The sequence below is a fragment of the Corythoichthys intestinalis genome, chromosome 7 (assembly GCF_030265065.1).
Source record: "Corythoichthys intestinalis isolate RoL2023-P3 chromosome 7, ASM3026506v1, whole genome shotgun sequence".
Classification (NCBI taxonomy): Eukaryota; Metazoa; Chordata; class Actinopteri; order Syngnathiformes; family Syngnathidae; genus Corythoichthys; species Corythoichthys intestinalis.
Window position 1 is genome coordinate 54,730,331 of NC_080401.1, and position 17,109 is coordinate 54,747,439.

General features: G+C 37.7%; 1 protein-coding gene across 2 annotated transcripts; it reads right to left on the bottom strand.

Moving 5' to 3' along the window:
- On the bottom strand, positions 1-13,756 carry cltrn (collectrin, amino acid transport regulator). Of its 2 annotated transcripts, XM_057841916.1 has the most exons (7): positions 13,514-13,756; positions 9,113-9,281; positions 4,549-4,607; positions 4,356-4,441; positions 4,114-4,230; positions 2,485-2,679; positions 1-396 (listed from the first exon to the last, which is right to left on the bottom strand). In XM_057841916.1, exons 2-7 carry the CDS (start codon positions 9,177-9,179, stop codon positions 237-239), a joined length of 684 nt encoding a protein of 227 aa, XP_057697899.1. In that variant the 5' UTR covers positions 9,180-9,281; positions 13,514-13,756; the 3' UTR covers positions 1-236. The 2 variants fall into 2 exon arrangements, with proteins under 2 accessions (XP_057697899.1, XP_057697898.1); XM_057841915.1 differs by lacking the exon at positions 13,514-13,756 and having other exon boundaries at positions 9,113-9,496.
- Positions 13,757-17,109: the final 3,353 nt, after the last annotated feature.

The following is a 17,109-nucleotide window of genomic DNA, read 5'->3' on the forward strand; positions in this document are numbered from 1 at the left end:
TTTAATGTGTGCGCTCTAAAACGTGCATTCACACAATACGTCTGTGCATATTAATATTTACAAAATCAGTTCGGAATCATCCATTTTAATACATGGATCCAAAAATCAGATTTTTGTGATTATTTGAGAAATATTATATCTTAACAAATTGAATACATACAGTATATACTGTATACAGTTAACCTCCTCTATTCTACCGACAATAAAAAAGGTTCGCTGTATTTTGGATTTGTCGATTACATTTGTGTGACTCGCTCGTCGTCAGAAAAGGCATCGTTGGTGACGCCGCTGGAATGCCGCCGCGCGCTACCGTTCTCCAGACGTTTGGCCGGCTGCGTCTCGACGTCGCCCTCCCCGCCGTTTTCCTCGATGGCGTTGTCCACATTTTTCTTATTTCTGAGAAAGGAAAAAAACAGGGAAACTGTGAGGGAAGTCACTTGAAATTTCAACAAATCACTGTATAACTTACTGAGACAATTGATTGAAAATGGATTCTTAGCAGTATCAAAGTATTTTTATTTACAAAAATTTTTAGAGTGAGAATTCTGAAAATAAAGTGACTTTAAGTCCATTTAAAGTCAGAATTTTAACTTTCAGAATGCTCACTTTGAAGTCACTTTCAAGTCAAAATTCTCAGAGAATCCTAACTTTAGAGGGAGAATTGTAAGAATAAAGTCAGAGAATTACTCTGTAACATTAAATTAGAATTCTCATTTTAAAGTCAGAATTTTGACTTCATATAAAAGTAATATCTTGTCTAGTGTGTTGTGGATACTAGTATAGTATAGTATAGTATAGTATAGTATAGTATAGTATAGTATAGTATAGTATAGTATAGTATAATGATGTATAGTATAGTTTACCATAGTATAACATAGTAGAGTATGGTATAACATATTATAGGATAGTATGGTATAGTATAGTATAGTATAGTATAGTATAGTATAGTATAGTATAGTATAGTATAGTATAGTATAGTATAGTATAGTATAGTATAGTTTACCATAGTATAACATAGTATAGTGTAGCAGAGTAGAGTATGGTATAACATATTATAGGATAGTATGGTATAATATAGTATAGTAATAGTATAGTATAGTATAGTATAGTATAGTATAGTATAGTATAGTATAGTATAGTGATGCATAGTATAGTTTAGCATAGTATAACATAGTATAGTGTAGCAGAGTAGAGTATGGTATAACATAGTATAGTATAGTATAGTATAGTATAGTATAGTATAGTAGAGTGTAGCAGAGTAGAGTGTGGTATAACATAGTATAGTATGATATGACATAGTATGGTATAGTATAGCATAGATTAACATTATAGTATAGTATCATATAACATAGTATATAATAGTATAATATAACAGTATACTGTAGCAGAGTAGAGTATGGAATTATATAGTATAGTATAGTATAGTATAGTATAGTATAGTATAGTATAGTATAGTATAGTATAGTATTGTATAGGGTTAGGGTTTCGTATAGTAGTATACTATCGTATCATATAACAGTATATAATAATATAGTATGGTGTAGCAGAGTATGGTATAGTATAGTATAGTATAGTATAGTATAGTATAGTATAATATACTGTAGCAGAGTAGAGTAGACTGATGTATAGCAATATGGTATAAGAGCATTATATAATATGCGATTGTATAATATACTATATTATAGTATAGTATAACATAGTATAGAATAGTACAGCATAACATAGTATAGTATAGTATAGTATAGTATAGTATAGTATAGCATAGATTAACATAGCATAGATTAACATAATAGTATAATACAGTATAATAGAGTGGAGTATTGTGCAGTATAGTATAGTTTACTTTAGCAGAGTAGAGTAGACTGATGTCTAGCAATATGGTATGGGTATTTTAAAACATATTGTAGTATAGTGTAGTATAGGGTAGTATAACATAGTATAGCATAGCATAGATTAACATAATTGTATATTATAGTATAGAATAGTAGGGTATAGTAGGGTAGGGTAGAACATAGTAAAGAATAGTATAATATAGTATACTGTAGCAAGGTAAAGGATGGTTTAACACAGGATGGGGTAGGGTAGGGTAATGTAGGGTAGGGTAGGGTGGGGTAGGGTAGAACAAAAAAAAATAGTACACTGTAGCAGAGTAGAGTATGGTTTAACATAGGATGGAACAGTTTAGTATGGAATAGTATAGTACAGCATATTATAGTAAATAGTATAATGTGAGAATTGTAACTTAAAGTGAAATCCCACCTAATTCACTGAACCCAATCCTCTTCCATAATTCTTATTGTCTGCAGTGTTATTACAGTATTACCAATATTTAATGTCATATTCGTGAGTTTTTTTTGTCTGTTTAAAAAAAAAAAAAAAATCTGTTTTCCTATAGTGTGTTTTCATTGTATGTTTTTCGTCCCCCATAATAGTATGACTACATTTAATTCCAACTAAAACTGAATCAATCAGCATCCTTGCCACCTTCTCTTTTGGATGACGGAGGAGGCGACCAGAACGACGAATCCGGCCCCCACGGCACCCATGACCACCCCGAAGGCGATGAGCCACGGGGGAGTGGTGGGCGGAGCCGGTGCCGCCAGGGTCGGTGCGATGCCCAAAAACTCCAGAGTCCTGTCCGTCAGCAGGAAGGCGCTATTGATGCGGTTCCGAGACTTCCTGGCAGGTATAAATACAAAAAAATAATTGACCATTCACATTATCAACAGTCCAAATGGATTGAATTTCTATCCCCGTCGATGGGTATTTCTCAATATATACAGTATGTGACTAAATACAATAATGCGTACTCTGTAAACATTATGCGTAACGTACACCTCGACTGGCACTGAGTGCTCATGTTTCACTGCCATTGACGGTGCTAGATGTCAAATCCAATTTGAATGGGGGTAAGGCAGCAATCGAATGATCGCTGCAAGCCCTCCTGGTCAAAATGGATGGGACAGGTAGCTCCTTCAATGGCGGCCAATGAGTTAATGATGAGTTAAGCATTCAAATGGAAAATTTCTTAGACCTGAGACTATATAAATGTGTACAGTATATACACTGAAAAAAATATTTGGTGGATAAAATCATTGCAATAATTTCCACTTACTTTTATTATGTAAATTTTACTGCTTGTAGTAAATTGCACTTACTTTTATTAAGTAAATGTTACTGCTTGTAGTAATATTTACTTAAAGTGCAAATTTAACAATGATAATATACTGTATATACACAATATATACAATATATATTATATATACGTAATAAATAATATATATATATGCATCAATTAATTGATATATATTTTTTATTTTTAGATTTTATATGTGTATATATATATATGATCTAAATATTTTTTAAAATTATAATATTTTCAAAAATTAAAAGAAATAGAAAAAATATTGGAAACATAAATTTAAATTATTATGATTAAAAACGTGATTAGAATTGTTTTGAAAATATAAAGAAATTTAAAATCAATAATCTATTTTTTTTCATTTTCCCCAAAATATGATTTTTTTTTTTTTTTATATACAAAATTGTTCTTTTTCATTTTCTATGTTTACTGTTTATGTTTATAACTGCTCTTTTTTTGTATTTTAGGATTTTCACCTTTTTAGCTGTATTTTTTTTTTCAATTTTATTTTCTTTATTTAGTAATTGTTTTATCGCGTATTACAAAACATTTTCCTCATTAATATCCTTGTACAAGTTGATTATTTATTTATTTTATTTATTTTAAATAGAAATAGTTTTTTTTTTGTTGTTGTTGTTAAAAATAAAATAAAAAATAAATGAACGTTTTGTTTATTTAGTAATTGTTTTATCGCGTATTACAAAACATATTTTCTTCATTAATATCCTTGTACAAGTTGATTATTTATCTATTTTATTTATTTTAAATAGAATTTTTTTGTTGTTGTTGTTGTTAAAAATAGAATTAAAAATAAATGAACGAACACATCTTGAAAACCTGATTTTTATCCTCTTCCAATTACGATCCTTTGAAAATGACTTGATCAGGCCTGATTTACGATCACACGATCGGATCAGGGATCCGCATTTACCACATAAAATATTGAAAAAATAAAAATAAGCCAAGGTCACCTGATCGCCAACTCCACCTCGGTACCGTTGACCAGTCGGTTCGGGTCTTCGGGCCACTTGACCACAAACCAGAAAGACACCCGGGGCGTCTCTTCACACACGATGACATCCTCCACTCTGTGGAAATGTTCCATAAACAAATAAAACACAACTCATTGGCTTTTATGGAGCAATAGCCCACATGTTGTTTTATTTTGCAAACGGACGCCATTCGCCGTTAACGGCGTTGAAAACCCATTTACCGGAATTCGTGGCCGTCGAGGTGATTCCTCATGGCGAAAGCCAGCGTGGCTCGAAAAAGGAACATTTCATTTTGGGTCCAGTTGTACTGCAATAAACCACGATACATGGAAAGGCTTTAAAGCAGTCGCCAGATGGGTGTGGTCGCCATGGCAACAGGCGCGTTTAACGACGAGGGAAGTGGTTAGTACTCACGGCGTCCGATCCCAGAGCTGTTCGGATGCTCAGACGAACTTTGTAGCCCTGCGAAGCACCTGCGATGGGAGAGTGTTTGAGCATCGTTGACAGCGATGGACGTCCAATTCATTTTGACGAAATTCGTGAAATTACTAATCTAATGATACTAAAATATTGATCATGTTAAACTTAGGGCTGTCAAACGATTAAAATTTTTAATTGAGTTAATTACAGCTTAAAAATTATTTAATCGCAATTAATCGCAATTCAAACCATTTATAAAATATGCCATATTTTTCTGTAAATTATTGTTGGAATGGAAAGATAAGACACAAGATGGATATATATATTCAACATACGGTACATAAGGACTGTATTTGTTTATTGTAACAATAAATCAACAAGATGGCATTAACATTATTAACGTTCTGTTAAAGCGATCCATGGACAGAAAGACTTGTAGTTCTTAAAAGATAAATGTTAGTACAAGTTTATATTAAAATAATTTTATATTAAAACCTCTCTTAATGTTTTCGTTTTAATAAAACTTGTAAATTTTTCAATCAAAAAATAAACTCGTAGCCCGCCATTGTTGATGTCAATGCTCATGGGTGCTGAAGCCTATAAGATCAGTCGCACCCAAGCGCCAGCAGAGGGCAGCAAAACTCCACAAAACACAATTAACAAGTGTGCATTTCACTGTACTGTCATTTAAATCTGTCTGAGCGGGGCTGTGCGCCAATTGCGTCAAATATTTTAACGTGATTAATTTAAAAAATTAATTACCGCCAGTTAACACGATAATTTTGACAGCCCAAGTTATAATTCATTCAAAAATTAAGTGATTTTTATAAATGTAAATAATTCGTCATATAAAAAAATGATTTAAGCCAACAAAACAGATGCAAAATTCTCCTCATGTTAAAAGAACAATAATAGAATGTCCTTCTAAGAGTCGTTTTATCACGCCATACTTTTTACTTGAGTACAGTGGCGGAACAAATGTGAACAGGTAAAATTAGTAAAAACGTGCCCCCCGACTGGACTGTCCAACCCCCCTGTTGTTGCTAGTTGAAAAGTATGGTTGAAAATTATTTGGAGGCCCGCCACACTGTTGCGGACTGTTGTGGGAAAAAACAGGCAGCCTAGTGCCAATCAATCCCACTTAAAATGGCTAAAATCACACACAGGGGTATCACATCGGGTTCACATGATTAAAGCATAATTACTTAGTGTTTTGAAGTATGCGTGCCTTATTTTTAAACCTCACATTTAGTTTGGTGTGCCCCTGACTGTTGAAGTGAGAGAAAACACCATGGTGAGATCAAAAGAGCTGTCTGAGGCCTTCAGAAAGAAGATTGTAGACACTAAGGGATTTCAAAAGATCTCAAAAGAATATAAAATCAGCCATTCCACTGTCCGGAAAATACTCTACAAGTAGAGGACATTCAAAACAACTGCCAACATGCCCAGGTCTGGCCATCCAAGCAAGTTCAACCCAAGAGCAGACCGCAAGATGCTAAAAAAAAAAGTCTCCAAAAACCGTAAAATGTCATCACAGGACGTACAGCAGGTTCATGTTACTGTTGATGTGAAAGTGCATCCCTCTACAATCAGAAAAAGACTTCACAAGTTTAACCTTCTTGGGAGGTGTGCAAGGAGGAAACCTTTGCTCTCCAAGAAGAACATGACGGCCAGATTGAAGTTTGCCAGAGTTAATGTACACAAAGACCAGGACTTCTGGAATAATGTTCTTTGGACAAATGAAATCTAAAATTGAATTATTTCGACACCCAAACACCAGAACAGAGGACATGTTTGGCATAAGCCCAATACAGCATTCTAAAAAAAGAACCTCATACCAACTGTGAAGCATGGAGGTGGAAGTGTCATGGTTTGGGGATGCTTTGCTGCAGCAGGACCTGGCCAACTCACCATTATCGAATCCACCAAAAATTCTATCGTGCATCAGAGGGTGCTTGAGTAACATGTGAGATCATCTGTTAAAAAAAAAATTCAAGCCGAAGCGAAACTGGACCTTGCAACATGACAATGACCCAAAACATACCAGTAAATCCACCAAAGACTGGCTGAAAAGGAAGAAATGAAGAGTCCCGGAATAGTCGAGTCAAAGACCAGATCTTAATCCCATTGAGATGCTGTGAGGTGACTTGAAACGGGCTGTACATGCAAGAAACTCCTCAAACATCTCACAGCTGAAAGTTTTCTACATTGAAGAGTGGGCAAACTTTCTTCAGACTGATGTCAAAGACTGGCAGATGGCTGCAAAAAGCGCCTACAGTGGGGCAAATAAGTATTTAGTCAACCACTAATTGTGCAAGTTCTCCCACTTGAAAATATTAGAGAGGCCTGTAATTGTCAACATGGTTTAACCTCAACCATGAGAGACAGAATGTGGGGGGAAAAAAACCAGAAAATCACATTGTTTGATTTTTAAAGAATTTATTGGCAAATCATGCTGAAAAATAAGCATTTGGTCGATACCAAAAGTTCATCTCAATACTTTGTTATGTACCCTTTGTTGGCAATTGTCACACTTAGACAAGATGAGTGGACTCAGATGCAGAATTCAGTCTTTTAATAACATAAAATGGTCAGAGGCAAGCACAAACTGAGGGCGCTCCAGAAGGAGGAAATAACGGGCTATGAAACAAAAATAATAATAAAAAATGAGAAACAAGAGAGCCAGGCAAAAACTGGCTTTGAACTGGCTTTGGTGGCAACGAAGGGCGAAGACACTTTGGCACAAGACCGGGGAGTGACAAACAATTTAAGCACATGAGGAATGGGGCACAGGTGGGAACAATAGGTAATCATAATCAGAGACAGGTGAGACAGCAGGAAGGGTGAGTGGTGGAAACAGGAGGTTGAGCCTTCAAAATAAAGCAGGGAGAGACAACAATATACCAAGACGTGACAACCCACACCCAGGCGTGACAGCAATAACAGAGGCCAAACGTTTTATGTAACTTCACAAGCTTTTCACACACTGTTGTTGGTATTTTGGTCCATTTCTCCATGCAGATCTCCTCTAGAGCAGTGATGTTTTGGGGCTGTCGTTGGGCAACACGGACTTTCAACTCCCTCCGTAGATTTTCTATGGGGTTGAGACCTGGAGACTGGCTAGGCCACTCCAGGACCTTAAAATGCTTCTTACGAAGCCACTCCTTTGTTGCCCTGGCTGTGTGTTTGGGATCATTGTCATGCTGAAAGACCCAGCCACGTCTCATCTTCAATGCCCTTGCTGATGGAAGGAGATTTTCACTCAAAATCTCTTGATACATGGCCCCATTCATTCTTTCCTTTACACAGATCAGTCGTCCTGGTCCCTTTGCAGAAAAACAGCCCCAAAGCATGATGTTTCCACCCCCATGCTTCACAGTGGGTATGGTGCAATTGGGTATTATTTTTCTTCTAAACAAGAGAACCTGTGTTTCTACCAAAAAGTTCTATTTTGGTTTCATATGACCATAACACATTCTCCCAGTCCTCTTCTGGATCATCCAAATGCTCTCTAGCGAACCGCAGACGGGCCTAGACGTGTACTTTCTTCAGCAGGGGGACACGTCTGGCAGTACAGGATTTGAGTCCCTGGCGGCGCATTGTGTTACTGATAGTAGCCTTTGTTACTGTGGTCCCAGCTCTCTGTAGGTCATTCACTAGGTCCCCCCGTGTGGTTCTGGGATTTTTGTTATCATTTTGACGCCGCGGGGTGAGGAGGAAGTTGAAAGTCAGTGTTTGCCCAACGACAGCCCCAAAACATCACTGCTCTAGAGGAGATCTGCATGGAGGAATTGGTCAAAATACCAGCAACAGTGTGTGAAAAGCTTGAGAAGAGTTACAGAAAACGTTTGGCCTCCGTTATTGCCAACAAAGGGTACATAACAAAGTATTGAGATGAACTTTTGGTATAGACCAAATACTTATTTTCCACCATGATTCGCAAATAAATTATTTAAAAATCAAACAATGTGATTTTCAGTTTTTTTTTTTTTCCACATTGTCTCTCATGGTTGAGGTTTACCCATGTTGACAATTACAGGCCTTTCTAATATTTTCAAGTGGGAGAACCTGCACAATTAGTGGTTGACTAAATACTTATTTGCCCCACTGTCTTTCAGCCAAAAGGGGTAACACTAGCTATTAGGTGGTAGGATGTCCTAACTTTTTCCTCTGTTAGAATATGCATTTTTGATTATATATTTGGTTCAATGAGTAAAACAATGTTAATTTTTGTGGTTTACTTGCAATTAAATCATTTTCTCAGACACTGATATGTGAACATTTCTTCATAAAGAACTGAATATTTAATGGGGTGTCCTAAAAGTGGTAGACAATGCCGGACCCCAAAATTTGGATTCCGTCTCACAAGTTTCCTCGTCATTGGCATTAAAAAAGTTCATGCCGATAAAAAACTGACAACGAATAAATTTTTTGTCCTCCAAAAAATCAATTGTTATAAAACTGGTCTAAACTTACGCACCACAAACCTTCGCGAGAACAAACTCAAGGTCACACAACTTCCCCAACTTGAATAAAAATCAACAATTTCTTTCCTTACCTGGTTCGCAGAAGCGCTCAGCCGCCGAAAGCGCCAAAAAAAGCATGAAAATGACCTTTTCCGACATTTTCCCGAGTCGATATGCGTCCGGTGGTCACCTGCAGTCAAGTTTAATGGTTAAGCCAGGACACACCTGAATTAACTTGCCCTCTCTTGCTGTCTGGGGAAACTGTAAAAGGTGAAAAAGTGTTTGTTCAGGTCTTGGCGGGGGAGAGCTGTCCTCCCCGTTTGGAACAAAAAAAAAAGAAAACGCCGTTTGAGTCTGTTTACTCAGCACGAAACAATGTGTGAACCTTACAGTCGGTCGGTCAGCGTACCAGTGGCGGACTAAACGTTCTTTCCCTGACGTGTTGTAATAAACACAATAAGAATGTGCTTGTTTGTAACATGAAGGCGTATACACTGTTACATCCTCGTAAACGGTCCTTGAGCAAAGGTGAATGTCTCGGGCTGTCGTATCGTGATACAAATCAGCTCTCAACAGGTGCCAAATGGATGCGCACTCTCAGTTAATGATCCATTCCGCGGCCGGTTAATTGTTGAACGACCATCAAGTGAAGGATGCCTGACACGGAAGGGATTTATACCATCGTAAAACCGTTTTCGATCTCAACCGGTGTGCCGAAACGACCCGAAGTGAGTCGTTAAAAAGCCGGTATTGTGATTTTTCGGCCTATTTAACCTTAATATATGGCATTGTCGGCGAAAGGGAACCTTTTAGAAGCCGAAAAAACAACAACAAACTACTCCAGGAATTTTGTTATTTGGCTCTTTTTCCAAAAACGGAGGTTATAACTAGTGTTGCACTTAAACCGATGCTAGTATCGGTATCATTTCATATATCGGTATGAATACAGCACTAAAAATGATGTAATCGGTATCGGAAATGAGGGAATCTGACCTTTTAGCCGGATTGCTGGAATCATGCGAGGGCAATTCCAACAACCCAAGCCGGCAGAAATCCAATAACCCGGCCAAAAGGCCAAACTCCACGTGTTCACCTTAGTCTTAACCCCTTGTGCTGACTCCATTTTAAAAGCTGGAAAAAGGCTTCGAAACACAAGTTTACAATTTATTCCAATTTGGCAGCAATCATACAGCACAGAGAGACCCAGGCGAGGAGGCCAACTGGATCCAGGGTCACCATACCACAAGTCAACAAAGATTCCCGAGAAAAATGACAACGATTAGTTAAACATTCAGTCTTTTAAAGGCTCTGGTGAGGTGGCCGGAATTTTGTTGTTTGGCCCTTTTCCAAAAACAAAGGTTGTAACTAAAGATGTCCCGATCGATCGGCATCCCGGCATCTACAACCTTTGTTTTTCGGGACATCTTTAGTTACAACCTTTGTTTTTGGAAAAGGGCCAAACAACAAAATCCGATCACGTCATTTTCAAAGTATCGGAATCGGCCAAAAAATATCAGACATGCCTTTTTTTAATTTTTTTTTTTTTTTTTTTAATTAAATCGTTTTCTAATTGTATTTAACGTTACAGACAAAATGTAAACGGCGGTAATTAACTTTTTTTTTAACTAATCACATTAAAATATTTAATGCAATTAACGCATGCGCTGCACAACCCACTCACGCATTGTCGCGTTCAACCTGTATTGGCGCCGTTTTCCCTATATATAGAGCTAACAGGCAACGTAAAATGAGTAGAGAGAATTTTGGCAGTCTTTGGAGCCTCTTTTTGATTGGCTAAAGCCTTAAAATCCCCCTCTCAACAATTAGAAATATCGTGGGAAGCAATGTGGGGAAGAACGGTAGTGGTTGATCTTTTTCTTAACACCCTATGTTATTTCCCAACGCAGAGAAGATATATCAATTGGTGCGAGTATGCACAGTCATGGTTGCACTTCCCATCATGCATTTGGGCAGAACAGTTAAATGGCTGCAGTATCATTTACTGAAAGTTCAACAAATACACTAGATGGCAATATTTAGTCACAATATACAAAGTCACATTTATCCTTTAAGAATTACAAGTCTTTCTATCTGTGGATCCCTCTCACAGAAAGAATGTTAATAATGTAAATGCCATCTTGAGGATTTATTGTCATAATAAACAAATACAGTACTTATGTACTGTATGTTGAATGTATATATTCGTCCGAGTTTTATTCATTTTTTTCTTAATGCAATGCCAAAATTATCGGGAATGATTGGAATTGAATCGGGAGCAAAAAAAAAAAAAAAGCAATCGGATCGGGAAATATCGGGATTGGCAGATACTCAAACTAAAGCGATCGGGATCAGATCGGGAGCAAAAAAACAAGATCGGAACAACCCTAGTTGTAACTAGGGCTGTCAAAATTATCGCGTTAACGGGCAGTAATTAATTTTTTAAATTGATTACGTTAAAATATTTGACGCAATTAACGCACATGCCCCGCTCAAACAGATTAAAATGACAGCACAGTGCAATGCAAACTTGTTACTTGTGTTTTTTGGAGTTTTGCCGCCCTCTTCTGGCGCTTGGGTGCAACTGATTTTATGGGCTTAAGCACCCATGAGTATTGTGTAATTATTGACATCAACAATGGCGAGCTACTAGCTGATTTTTTGATTGAAAATTTTACAAATTTTATTAAGAGGGGTTTTAATATAAAATTTCTATAACTTGTACTAACATTTATCTTTTAAGAACTACAAGTCTTTCTATCCATGGATCGCTTTAACAGAATGTTAATAATGTCAATGCCATCTTGTTAATTTAGGGTTAGGGTAATAATAAACAAATACAGTACTTATGTACAGTATGTTGAATGTATATATCCATCTTGTGTCTTATCTTTCCATTTCAACAATCATTTACAGAAAAATATGGCATATTTTATAGATGGTTTGAATTGCGATTAATTACGATTAATTAATTTTTAAGCTGTAATTAACTCGATTAAAATTTTTAATCGCTTGACAGCCCTAGTTATAACTAGTATCGGAAGATACAGAAACAAACCAATCAGTATCATTCCATATATCGGTACGGATACAGCACTAAAACCAATGTCATCGGTATCGGGAATGAAGGAATCTGACCATTTTGCCAGATTGCTGGAATCACGCCAGCTGGACCGCCGGAACCGCGCTAGCGCAATTCCAACAACCCGGGCCGACTGAACCCCAACAACCCGGCCAAAAGGCCAAACTCCGCGTGTTCACTTTAAACCCGTGGGCGTTATTTTATTTTGACTAAATTCTTGTGATTTTGTCCAAAGTATGGCTTTTCCTTTGAAGTGTGATAACTAAGTCATTTATGAATAATTTTTCACTTTCAACACTCAAAAAAGTTCACTGGCATCAGTCCTATCTACACATATATAGGTTTTATTTTATTTTTTTAATGCCCCCTATGGACATTAATAGCAGTATTATTCTAATAGCAAAACTAACTATGCTGTATATATATATATATAAAATAAAAGTCTAATTTGAATTATTTCATATGACATAGTTAGAGGCCCAAATAAGTACATAGGTCATAACAGCAAGCTTTCTTTGCAAGCAAATTCATGTATTGGCCTTTGGCGCCCCCTAGTGACTTTTGGGTGTTAAGCCTCTCAACACACAAATTCCTTCACTTCCATGTTTTTGACTCGCCAAAGAAGCGTTTGCATGAGTAATCACGGAAAATGCATAATAACACATCAGGTTTACAGCATATCAAAAATTATGATTTATAATGGGAGTCAATGAGCCAGAACATGGCATTATTACAAGAATCTCCCCAACCTGTTTGCAATAAGTTAGAAATTGCAGCATGGTGCCATTTTGATATTTACATGTTTTTTACTATCCTGGGTAAATATTAGCTCCCTAGTGTAATTTTTCCAATGCTTTGTCTTTGATGAAACACAGGGAAAAAAAGCCCAAAAAATGGACAAATAACACCGACGGGTTAAGCCCTTTTCACAAACTCTGACACGGAGATTACGTGGACATTTTACGGGTCGGGTCTTAGTATAATGTCTGGGAAAGCAGACGGTAAATTCCCGGTTGACAGCACAATGGCTGATGACGTAAATATCATGGCGGGCCGATCGTCACTTCCTCCCTTTTCGCAGTCAGACGAAAAGTGGTGATAAAACATCGCAATTATCAACATAGCAAGCTGGAAATAGCTAAATTAAACTGAAAATATAACGAAATTAAATTGCGACGCGATCATAGAGACAAGGAAGAAAGTCCATCGTCCAGATTTGGAAATGTGTGGTTTATTTTGTTGGCGATGTTAGGGTCCGCTACTGCGGAAACAATTTTGTACTTCAAAGCAAAAAACAACGGAAGGACGCGCTCAAGGGTTTATTAATTACAAAAATACACGCCATCGCTGAAAATTGGGGAAAAACACAATGGGTGTGTGACAGCAGGTCGACAGAGATCAATAAAATACTAACCTATGGCACAGAGCTGATAAGACAACAAAACAAAGCCAGCGGGATTCTTCCTTCCACCTTACTCTTGGCTCGCCTGGGCTTAAATACAGTCTTGATGAGCTTGAATTGGCTGCAGTTACAACGTCGGGAGCACTTCCTCTGGAACAAATCACGATCTGACCAACATTGTGACAGCCGATGCCGAACAAAAAATGACGTAATGTCCGGGTTAAAAAGTCGCGCCAGCAGCCTTCCCAGTGGGCAACACGGGACAAGTCTGTGAAAGTTTCTAACCCCGTCGTTCTCGGGACATCTCTACATGCGTGACAGCAATGACGCAAGTAAATCCCGGACCGGAAGAAGGGTGTGTTTGGGCGTCGTTTAGGATTATTGTCTGTTGGACAGGAGCGTCACTGTTGTCAGGTCAACGAGAGTTAAAGGGCATACGACAGGAGAAAAAAAGTCTTAAATAGCATTATTATGTGAATTAGAATCATATTTTGAGACGATTGGACTATATACAACAATTTAGCAAAGCGCAGATGACGAGAAATTAAGTCTTTTAATCTGCCGGTTAGCCACGCCTACCGGTTATAGGGCTCGAGCGTCCCCAACAGGTAGATGACGTCAGCGGGAGACTGGGCTCATCGGTTTTACTATTCAGCCCATTGAGGGGGAATTATTCAGAACGAGGAAAACGCGACTTGGAGAGCCGCAAAATGTCATTGTTTAAGTCTCTCTACTCCAATATTTTTACAGGATATTCTTTTTATCCAAGTATTTTTCCACAATAGCTAAATAAATGGCTTGAGAAGGACCAGTCAGCCCGTCGAGGGGGAAGTATTCACAACGAGGAAAACGCGACGAAGAGAGCTGCAAAATGTCATTGTTTCTGTCTCTTTACTTCAATATTTTTACAGGATATTCTTTTTATCCAAGTATTTTCCCCAATTGCTAAATAAATGGCATAGTCATGTCAAATAACAGTCTTGTGCTAAATGGAATATGAAATCATAAAAATGCACTTATTCAGGACGACATGGCAAAATTACTCCATAATGGTCAAAACTGTCGACTTCACATTTACTTTCGCACCTCCCGAACGATATTTTATGACACCTAAATCGGACATATGTCATTTCCCTTCCCAGGCTTCGGAGAATGTAAACAAACCAAGAGGCGTGACAGCTCACCAACATGCTAACCCGAACCGAGTGATGTTTCAAAGTCTTCGAAGCAGAAAATCATACATAACTAGCCCGGATTATTTGACATGACGACTGGGTTGTCGATTGTCGTTGAATTGCAATTTACTGCTCGTTCCCCGGAGGAAGGCGGCTGCAGTTGTGGTGCAGCTAACGTGCAGCTAATGTGTATGAGGAGAGCTTTTTACATGCCTATCAATGATCAAACGTAAGTAGTCCTTTATTTAAAGAAAGTTTGTAGTGTTTACTTTGTAATCGCTGTATTCATATTTGATATAATACAAAACAAGATGTTTACTCACTTCCTCGTAAGTCCAATGGTCCCACAGTAGTCGGGCTTGTTTTGGCCAATATCCACGGTGAATGGGAACCTGTTGAAACTCCAAAAAGGCGCAAACGCCTATCCCTCATACAGTAAGATTTTTCTACAGCCGTTTGGCTGGCGTGATGTGAAAAATAAACGTATTAATCCGCAAAATCAGCTGAATCCTTAGTCCTCATACACAACAGTACGGCTGGAAAGTGAAGAGGACGCCTTCAACCGTATACGTCACAGCGCCCTCCTCCTCAATGCAAGACCGAAGTCACTCATTTTCATGGCACAGGATTAAAAAAACTAAATAAATATAGCGATCTCTTCCACACACATTCAAGCGGTCCATATCATTCAGGAGCATAAAATACTCAATACAATAAAAAAAGTATTATGAAATAAACATGCTTTTTCGTGTCACATGCACTTTAAGGATTTTGCCATCCTCAGCGACACGTGATTGCTGAATGTTTACTTCTCGATCGCGGGTTCCTCCGTATCAGATGTTCCTTGTGGCAAGACAAGATGTCCCGCCATTTGTTCTGGACTGTCTAGAAGAGCTGGTTGCGGGATTTGGTGGTGCAGACGTGGGCTTGTAGATTTCTCGCCTATCACCTGCTTGTCAACGTTTTCCTTGCTCAGTCAGCTGCATGACGCACGCGCTGGGCTTCCGTGGTCAGAAGGCATCCTATATCTGTTCTGTCCTTATTTGCCCGTTGTCTTGGCGCTGCAAATTCTACTGAAGTCCAACTGTTAATAATATTAAATATATTCAGTTTGTTTTTTCTTAAACTATGATATAAATGCTATTTATTTTATATTGGGTGTGTTAAAGTAATACAAACAGTCAAACAGTAAATACGAGAAAGGATAGTATTCCCTTCAGGAAGTACAGTGGTACCTCTACTTACGAACGTCTCTACATACATAATTTTCAAGTTATGACACACCACAATGGCAAGAAATTTCAGGATACCAACAGGCCAAAAACACAGAGTTTACTGAACTTATAGCTGCTCTGTCATTGGCTATTGCTTAGCGTCTTCCTGACATCCAATTGGCTAGGAGGGAACTCTACTGTATGTGTGTATCCCAACGTCCTCGTCATTGACCCCTCGTGAATGGACAGCTTCTCGTGCTTCTATTAACTTTTATTATGTACTCTATTCTTTGTTTTTTTACATTATGCACAACTCTCAGTTTATGTTTGTTGTGCAATAATGTAATGTATTTGTTACATGTTTCGATGCAATCTTATGCTTTATAAAAGATTTATGACTGAATTTTGAGGGACTTGGAACAGATTAAAATTGTAAAGAATCTAAAAAACAACTGTAAATCAAACTATCACCCTCCTAAAAATATAATTCATTTGCTGCCAACCCAGGGCCGGCCCAGGCCATTTGGGGGCCCTAAGCAAAATAATGCTAAGGGGCCCATATTTTTGGCCCACCATTTCGTCACAGTGTACTGTGAAACCCATACATGCAATCCAACCCATACGTCCATATTTTGTATATTAATCAGATTTTGTTGCACTGCATACTTCAAACTTCTCACCCCAAATGATTGTCAGTACTTACAGTAGATAGCGCCAAACCTTTTTCTAAAAGAGGAAAGAAAGAAGTTAAGGAAGAACTTTTATTTTTTAAGCTTGTAATCAAGTATCAAAACTCACAAAAGTCAAATAAAGCAAACTGTAGTAAACAAAATAGAATATAAATTAAACAATTGCCAGATTGGGGGCCCCCTAGTGGTCAGGGGCCCTAAGCAGCTGCATTGTCTGCGTATAGGCTGGGCCGGCCCTGTGCCAACCCTTCGCACGTCTACGAGTGACAAACTCCTTTAAATTCACAGTAAAATAATGTAAAGAGCCAATTGATTGGATGTCTTGTCATCATCAATTGACACTGAAAGAGTGAATGTCTAAATGTCTGGCCTGTTTCCATCTCTTCTTCTACTACGACATGGTTAATGCATTTCTTTTTGTTGTTATATAATGAATAATAGGCCTCAGGTATGCTGCCTCTTGCACTTTCAATACTCTCATTACTTGTGTTTTATCACAGTCAAGTTGTGCAAGTAGACGACAATAAAAA

What these genes read in the sequence shown, in the direction of transcription:
- cltrn (XM_057841916.1), bottom strand. Translation starts at nt 9,179, where the DNA reads ATGTCGGAAAAGGTCATTTTCATGCTTTTTTTGGCGCTTTCGGCGGCT. An exon ending in CAGCTCTGGGATCGGACGCC is followed by an intron (nt 4,442 to 4,548) that starts GTGAGTACTAAC and finishes GGTTTATTGCAG; the next exon opens with TACAACTGGACCCAAAATGA. An exon ending in GAGGTGGAGTTGGCGATCAG is followed by an intron (nt 2,680 to 4,113) that starts GTGACCTTGGCT and finishes TATACCTGCCAG; the next exon opens with GAAGTCTCGGAACCGCATCA.